The sequence below is a fragment of the Arabidopsis thaliana genome, chromosome 2 (assembly GCF_000001735.4).
Source record: "Arabidopsis thaliana chromosome 2, partial sequence".
NCBI lineage: Eukaryota > Viridiplantae > Streptophyta > Magnoliopsida > Brassicales > Brassicaceae > Arabidopsis > Arabidopsis thaliana.
Genome location: NC_003071.7, coordinates 12209073 through 12218018, shown reverse-complemented (window position 1 = coordinate 12218018; position 8946 = coordinate 12209073). Strand labels below are relative to the sequence as shown.

Genomic DNA, 8946 nt, shown 5'->3' with positions numbered 1-8946 from the left:
ATGTCAAATTCAATTTTTTTTGTCAATTAATATAGTTAAATAATAATTATTATACCTAATTTATTTTTCATTTTCATGTTCTTTTTTTTTGTTTTGACGGCAAGTTATTTTTTCATGTTAAAAGTACATTTATCTCATGCGACCAGTTACTTTCTAGGTATTCTAAAACCTATTTTTCTTATTATTTCGGATTATTCTGGTTTATTTATTTTGGATAATTGGTAATTAGTGATGGTTAAAAAGTTAAAACACTTTAGTCCGGTTTATTAACGGTTTTTGGTTTATTAATTTAATTTCAAACACTTAGTCCGGTTTATTTTGAGTTTGAAGTCGAACACTTTAGTTTAGTCCAGTTTTTATGTGGAGAGTTGTGTCTCGATGTCTCGGACCTGTTGTGACATGGTGTTAGTAAGGTAGTTGTTACGGTGATAAATTCATATCGTAAAAACCAATTATTTTCGGGAAAAAATATCACTCAGATTTAGGATTTGGGGTTTAATTCGACTTGAGCTACTTAAGGTTTAGTTATCAACTTGGGATTTCTAAAATTGGTTTACCTGCGGAAATATCTGAATGATTTGAGTGTCTACTCAGATTTCTTTAGTCTAGAAAGTGGAAAGTAACGCTCCAGTACTGGGAAGGTGGGTTCGGTCTCAAATCATTCAAGCATTGATGAGTTATTTAATGGTATTTAGGTTATTATCACTTCTTTACGGTTGAACCAATAAGTTCTAGCTAGTGGTGGATTATTATAGCTTTATTCTGCTTAATGATGAATTTAATGTCAATTTTGAATGATAAGATAATTGATATTTGAGCGGTTATTCAAAGAAATGAAATTCTTAACTTTCTTATGACTTTTGTTTATAGTGATTTGGTTTACACAAAAAGTTTGGATGAATACAATAATATCAAAATATGAGTCAAGGAATGTTTGGAATACCAAGAAAGAGATGGGTTTATTATGAATCTACAAAGAATAATGACTTAGAAACATATCGGAGCGAAGTACTTGGACAAGACGGACTTAGTAAGGAGCTGACTTTTTAATTAACTTATGCATTTTTGTAGTTACACACGTTCCCGCGGAGCTAGATAGTTTTGGACATTTCTTTTTGGAATTTGTAGGAAGAAGATGAGAAACGAAGTCTTGTGGCCTCGTCTTCCCATTTAACTCTTTCTATCAATTCCTCGTCTACGTGATTTATGACAAGTTCTTTACCAACAACACCACTTTTAGAGTCGAATGGAAGCTTTCTAAGTTTTCGACACTATGCTTGTTCTTATTATATCATCAAATACTTGTTCATTTATCGAACCAACCTTAAGATCAATAAGGTTTGGAGTAAACAACAACCACGTCAAATCCATTAGACCCGAGCAATCTCACATTAACACATATGAGAGGTTAGAGAAGCATGAACTTGTTGGACTTGTGCATGATGGTGTCTTCTCTATCTTTATCTCCAACATGCTACACTTCCATATAGCGAGGCTATTCAGAATACCCATGACTGTCTGGAAAAGATAATCTCTTGAATGATCTTTGTCTCCAATTTGGTCTTTGAATGCATTTCACCAACTTGTGAGCCGAAAACAGATTCTTCAAACCCAAACTTGATGAGATTGTTACGTTTAGAGTAATATATTCCTCTATGCATACAAATATACACCCAAGAAAGGTCACTCTCCCTCCTTTTCTTTTTGAAGTCAATGCATGAAATTTGCTCTACTTGGATATAAGATGCTAGCTAAGATATTTTGAAGATAACAATTGGTCAAATATATGAACGAGTCAAAGTCGCCGCTCTATTTAAAGAACCACAATTAACGAGCCTCTTTGTTTTTTTTACTACTAATAAATAAAGATCAGAATTACCATCTGACATTTGGTTAATCTCTGATTTCAATTTGGATTTGATTCGGTTTTGTTGAACTCAAACAAAAGTTCATATGGTTCGGTTAGATGCAGGATTGATTGAACAATAAAATGTCTGCTCGACCAGCCAAGAACTTGTTCAATTTTTAGGACGAAGTGTCTGATACATAACACAACCTCACCATCAAAATCTTACGATCTGGAATCCGAGACAAATACATTTCATCACCACCATTACAACTCTAATGTTAAAAGATTATGTATTGTTTATAAAATGGGTATAGCCAACATAAGGTTCCATTTATATCTCAAACCTCCAAAAATCCATGACAAGGATGTATATTTTTATATAAAAAAAAAAAACTGAAACCCTCCAAAAAGAGATCTAAATTGTCCACTTCTGACATTTACTACTACGGCATAACAAATATCAATTTGAAAGATTCGGTTATAAAGATTCAAAAAAAAAAAGACAAAGCAGAGGAGTTACCGTATAATGAGTTTTGGGAAAAGCCAATTTTCTTCTATATATATTTTTGGGGAAGATTTTGGGAGAGTTGGGATGTGCAAATGGCTGAGGATTTTACGGTGTTTATTCATCGTCATCTCAGATTAAAGCGAAAGAGAAAGGCTTGAACTTGTAACCATCTCCATTGAAGAACTTCCCCATGAATTCTACCCAGTGAAGACGCAGAGCATGGAGAAATGCACTTAGTGTTTCCATCATCAGAAGTATAAACGCCGTTGCAAACGCAAACACCGCTACTCCGATTAACCGGATCAAAATGTTTTCATACCTGTTTGCAAAGAGAACAAATGTATCAATAACAGTGAGATATTAAGTTTTAAACATGTAACTTGAACTTTATACTCACCCCCAGGCAAGAAGAAGAACTTTCTCATAGAAGACTGTTGACAATTCCGAATGAGCCAAACTGTAAATACCAAATTAAAATTCATAAGACCAACAAGTGAGAAGGATTAATGGGTCATTTTGTAAAATCCGGAGACGTTGCTAACTTACCTAAGAGCCCAAAGACGAAGGTAAGATGCTGTGTTAGAAACTGAACCTAGAACAAATTCTATGGAGTGAATCAATTGATGTACAAAAATCTCGCTGAAGTTAAACTCTTCTTCGTGATGGCCTCCTCCTCTTGCGGAGTCTGGTTCTACATCAAGATCCACCTCAGAAGAAACAAGAACCCCGTACGTGCGACCTTGAAACCTCTGAAAAAATACATTTCATCCTGTTGATAAGCCCAGTGCCCAAAATGAACTGTAAATAAAACAGTTGTTGTGAAAGTCTTACCTCCATGTGAATTTTCCTGAGGGCAAAAGGTTTCGGAAAAAGCATCCATGGGACAGCGATGAATGCCAGAAGCAATAACACAATCTGCAGGTTATAGTATCTTGTTAGAGTGTTAAGAGGAGTAAGATGTGGAAAAAAAAAACAATGTAGCTTTGGAAAAAAAAAGAGAAGGAAAACGTGCCTGAAGTGGACGCTGGCCCCAGAACAACTCGTTTTCTCCAAGTTCTTCGGTGGGACTCAGAAACATGTAGATCATTACATGATACAAGTCTGCTTGAGATCCAGTGCACCACTTGATGATGATGAGCAGTGAAAGGTAACCAAATAAGCTGTTCAGAAATATCATCTGAGGTATAAACTGATACCTGATGACACATCACAAAGACATAAGCGATCCCGGTAGTTTTAAAAACATAAAAGAATTCAGAAAGTTTGGAAGATAAATAACAAATAAGACAAACCTTATGTCCAATGATGAGCCGAAAAAGCGGGCATTAAAGAAACTTAATATTAGTCCCAGATTCATCTGAGCAATTCCCAGCAGAATAGACATCTTCATCTTAAGAGAGTTTAGGTAAGGCAGTTCTGTACGACTGCCACGCCAACTAGGATCTACGCCAAAAGGGTATGGATCACGGTACTTGATTAAACCAACCGTGTAAGCATCGCTGGATAAAAAGTAATATGCATATCAGCAACAAATAGCATAATAATAATCACAATAAATAAAGATATGACTCCTTACTAAAGACATCAGAGATTCAAACATAATACATACCTACAAGTTGTATCTCTGCATTTGTAAGCTGAACCACCAAAGATGTGGAAAGGAACAGAGAAGAACTCATTGTAGATAAGCCCACAATATATTGAAAAAAGTGCCATTAGTAAGATTACATAGCGGCCTCCAAAAAGCATCTCCATAAAGCTTCCAAGTTTCTGGTAAAGAAAGATAAGACACAGAAAAATCATACCACATAGGTCGAAATTTTACAAAGGGCCAATGATATTCACACCATAACAGTTATTTTTTAACCCTCATGTTAACCTATATCCTACAGTGAAAAGGTAAAACTAAGTGCAATTGCCATATATTTTATACTGACTCTAAATAATTGAAATTCACCATCTCTCATCTGAAAATCCTCTAAGAGCACAAGAAATTGCAACACTAGCTGAGAGCACGAGAATGCAACATAACTATTGCTGCAGCTCACTTCAAAACCAAAGGTACAAAAAATTTATCAGCCACAAAACAAAACTCTATGTTATGGTGTTATGGATGTTTTATGCTCAAAGCCAGTACTGTCACTGGTTTCTCGTTCAACTAATACAAAAACATTAGGGTGACAACCATACCTGCGTACTCAACTTTCTTTCACGAGCAAGAAGATACAACGCTCCTAGCAGCAAGCATAGACCATGACCCCAATCACCAAACATAACAGCAAACAAAAAGGGATATGTGACAACTGAATAAACAGCAGGGTTTGCCTCTTGATATCTCGCAACACTGCCAAGTAAGTATCATGTCATACATACAATGTGGTGATCAGCGGAAATAAACTGGCATATGCAATCAACAAATCATTTGATTAAGAAGGTACGGAATGAAGAATGTTAAGCGTTGTTAGAAAGCAGCCAGTTATTCTAAAATCATGAATGTATGATGAGGGAAACACGGGACCAAAAACTTGCATCTAAATGATGATGTTTTCTCATTACCATGGAACATTACAATAGTACAAGGTAATGATCAAAAGTGGAACTAACCCGTAAGCATCAATAATCTCCTGGAAGGCATTTGTAAGTTTGTTCGTTCTGAAATAGGTGGGAGGTGATTCTACTGCTTGCATTACATGAAATATAACGCCCACCTGTGAACTGCTGTCGAAAGTTGCTCGCTGCAGGACCTCATGAATCTGCACATAAGTTGTTGATGAATTGCACTTACAAGGAAATGATAGTCGATTGTGTAAAAGTGATAACAACGTTGTAGTATACCTGGGTCTTAGCAAATGTGGGGCACCAACCTTCGCCAACAAGGCATTTCTTGGTTACATCAAAATTTAGCATATTCAGAGTATCATAAACAGCTTTTTCTCTCCGAACCTACCAGTAAAAGGCCAGCTAAAATCACGGATGTAACATAATGTGTGGACCATAAAATCCCATATATACTTCATCTAATTAAAGGGGAAAAAAACTAATTGCAGATGTTATTTCTTACCGTGGTGATCCAGTTAGTTAAGCTATAGCCAACAGAATTAAGGGCATTATTCCGATGGCGAGTTCCAGCATCTAATGTGGCTTCCAGATCAGAGAGTCGGGATAAAACCTACACTCCAGATACATTGATATTTAGGAACAGCAATAGTGTGATGCATACAGTGTGAAAAAGAAATCAGCAGTCACATATGATTGGACAGTAACAAAATCATATGAACAAGATGAAATCAACTTGCAGGAATCGTTTTACAAAAACAGTGTATAGAAATATCTTCAATAGCTCTCTCTAAATAAGAACAAGTTCTGGAATGTTTAACTTACTTCTCTAGTAAGCTGCCTCTGCTTAGTTGTATCCTCGGGGACAGGATAGCAATTTGCACCAAATGCTTCACATATTTTCAATATTTTTGTTCTTGCTTGCTCCCCAGAGAAGAATACCACAAATACAACTTTCTCCACCTACGAGCACAAAACCAGTTAGTAAATAAGCATCCAACTGAAATAACATATGATTATCACTGAGATCAGAGATTATCCTGACCATTTCTGATGTTGAAGGATCCATGATTTCCTCATCAGAGGTTGTTTGGTTGAAAAGCATATTGCCTCGTGTTGCACGAAACAACATTCTTTCAAACTTAAGAAGTTTGTCTTTGTTGATGATTCCACTAATAAATCTCAATCCTGATTGATTAGAGTGTCCAGGATTCATTTCCTGTGAATAAAATAACTGTTTTATTAGTAAAGATAAAAATGAGACTCCAGGTAGCAACAGTAAAACGGAAACTTTGACATGCAATCACCTGCTCAAGTAAAGAGGCAGTCTCAATAAAACCGTTATTCGAGTAGGTGCTTTCATGTAGTTCAATTTCTTCTCCAATTGCATGAGTATTACTTGAGACAAGGAAACCACTTGCCTGGAAAAAAAGGTAAAAAGAGCAATATATGAGCTTACATCTTAGCGAGTAAAAGTTGGATGAAAAGTGAGCAACAGCTACTGCGCTATACAACCTTGTCAATTACTAGATATAGATCTGAGACGAAAGGCGAATACACCTACCTTTTCAAGAACTATCTTGAATTCTAGAAGTTCGTTATATGTCTGCCGAAGCTTTTCACTGTTTGAATTCATTTCAAGTACTTCATGCTCGTGATCAGCAAGTTGTCTCTGCCAGAGAAAGTAATTGACGATGCAAAAGAAAAAGTATAAATTTCATAAAAAAGCAAGCCTGATCCCAAAATAAAAGAGGGATTAAAATAAAGACTTCTCAGCCAAAACAGAATTAAAAATTGAATTCTGACCTCTAAATCTCCAAGTGCAATATCTGGTTCTATTTCAAGGCGTGGTGAACATCTTAGACCAGCTTTGTCAATTTGATCTTTAAAAAACCGCAGCTTTCTTGACATCTCACCACATCGTTTTACCTGTTAAAAGCCCCCAAGAATTTGCATAAGCAAAAAAGCTCTATGCATGAGAAAAATTTCACCACATACTACTTGATATCGAAAATAAATGTGGTTAATAAGGATTTCTATCATGATGTCAAAGTTATATTTTGGAAAACATAAATCAGTGCAGCAATTAAGTACATGCATAGCCCAGCCCATATATATCCACTCCAAGTCTCTAAGCTACATCAAAATCCTAGAACCTTCAAACCAAAGTGTAAAAGAAACATTTCACAGCTGAGCAATACGTCCAGTTTCTCATTGTGGTTAAGCATGGCCTGGTAAACAAGTTCTGCCTGCATGGGAGTTAATGTAATATAAACTAGAAAAGAAATCTACGATTATACTTCAAAAATAAATGAATTCTTAAGAAGAGATCTTGTAAAAAAAAATTGAAACAAAGTTAAAGAACCACCATCACACAAATTAGTGACACTCAAACAATCACCATATTACTACAAAGTTTGTACTGAGCCTAATATATATACACACACATCTATACCAAAACAAATTGCCCCACCACATCAATAGAGTAAAAACTATCTGCATTGAATCACATACAACAGAGCTCAAGTGTAGTAGAATTACAGAGAACATTGCGTTGATACCTGATTTGCAAATGTCCGTTGAAAGGGACTCTTATCAGCATTTAACTGTTAAGGAAACAAAGATAGAGTGTGTCAGATTCTTCAAACTTACAATATCTCAATCATAAGCTAATCTAAAACCGAATTTGCAACACCAATTGAAATCCGCTAATGCTAAATCCAACCAATTTCGTTCCAGTTCAACCAATTTCAAAAAGATCATCACTACAATGTCCACTCGTGGTCGAAGTAACACATCAATAGAGACGGATCAACATTGTGAGATCAAACATCTCACTTCTCACTAAATTCTAATCAACCTAAACCGATAGTTACGAAGAGATTCGTTAGATTCGTAAAGAGAAGAAGACGGATCTGAGTTTAAAACACACTCACGTCGCGAAACTGCAAGAGTCCGAGCTCGCCGAGATAAGTGATGGAACGATGAGCGGATTCAACAGGGATGATAAGCTGAACAAGCGTCATCTTCTCCGAACGCATCAGATCCATCTGCGGCAACTTATCTAAGAATTCCTCCATTTTTCCTCTTCCTTCCTTGTTGTCTCTCTTCACTCTCTCGAGAAAGAGAAATTAGAATGGAGAAATTTTGAGAATGATTCTCTCCGATCAGATCTGAAATATCTTTCTCTCCGTCGAAGGATCTTAGAAGCGGAGTTCAGTTTTTGTTCCCGTCGACAACTGACATGAGAAAACGAGGATTTTGCATCTCCAATTAAAAAATTGAAATTAAAAGACTCTTTTCGTCCGGTATAAGTCTGGTGGAAATTCATTTTCATTCGGTTGAAAACAATTATAAACACAAAACAAATGGTTGCAAAAATAATCATAAACAAATTAACATTTTATGACTAAAAACATAACAGAATTTTTTTTAGTTATAATCCCGTTTATAAATTCAAACCGACATTAAAAAGTTTAGATTTAATTTATAAAAGGATTTAGATTTTACAATTAAACGTGATTAAATATCGGTTTAGGTTTATAAAAGGGTTAAATTTTATAATTAACCGAGATTATATATCGGTTCGGATTTAGAATGAATGGTTAGAGTTTATATTTTACAATAAACGAGGTTGAATATCTGTTTGAGTTTACAAAAGAGAATTAAAATTTAGATTATGTAATTACAACGAGATTATATATCGGTTTGAGTTTATAAAAAAGTAGTAAAAGTTTGGATTTTATAATTAAATAAGTTTAATAATTAGATGGAATAAAATGAGGTGAATAAAAAGGTTAATCTTATGGATGAACCCAATAATTATTCATTTATTATCTCTATAGTATTTTTGAAGTCATTTTTTGGCTGAAGGGTTAAAATAATTTTAGATACAAATGGTATCTGATTCTTTAAGAAAAATTATTCATAAAAATTTATTTGGGTCAGGTTATATTTAACATGGATCTCCCACCAGTTTTTTTTCCTAAAAGTCGAATACCAATATTACCAAAATTGGACTGTGTCCACTAAT

General features: G+C 35.0%; 1 protein-coding gene across 1 annotated transcript; it reads right to left on the bottom strand.

Moving 5' to 3' along the window:
• Positions 1–1941: 1941 nt before the first annotated feature.
• Positions 1942–8219, bottom strand: VHA-A1 (vacuolar proton ATPase A1). Its single transcript, NM_179791.2, has 18 exons — positions 7850–8219; positions 7475–7519; positions 6720–6842; positions 6478–6585; positions 6221–6334; positions 5959–6132; positions 5739–5876; positions 5419–5526; positions 5193–5300; positions 4962–5110; positions 4548–4701; positions 3967–4127; positions 3650–3856; positions 3370–3553; positions 3189–3272; positions 2904–3106; positions 2755–2814; positions 1942–2676 (listed from the first exon to the last, which is right to left on the bottom strand). Exons 1-18 carry the CDS (start codon positions 7991–7993, stop codon positions 2487–2489), a joined length of 2454 nt encoding a protein of 817 aa, NP_850122.1. The 5' UTR covers positions 7994–8219; the 3' UTR covers positions 1942–2486.
• Between the last annotated feature and the right edge of the window lie 727 nt (positions 8220–8946).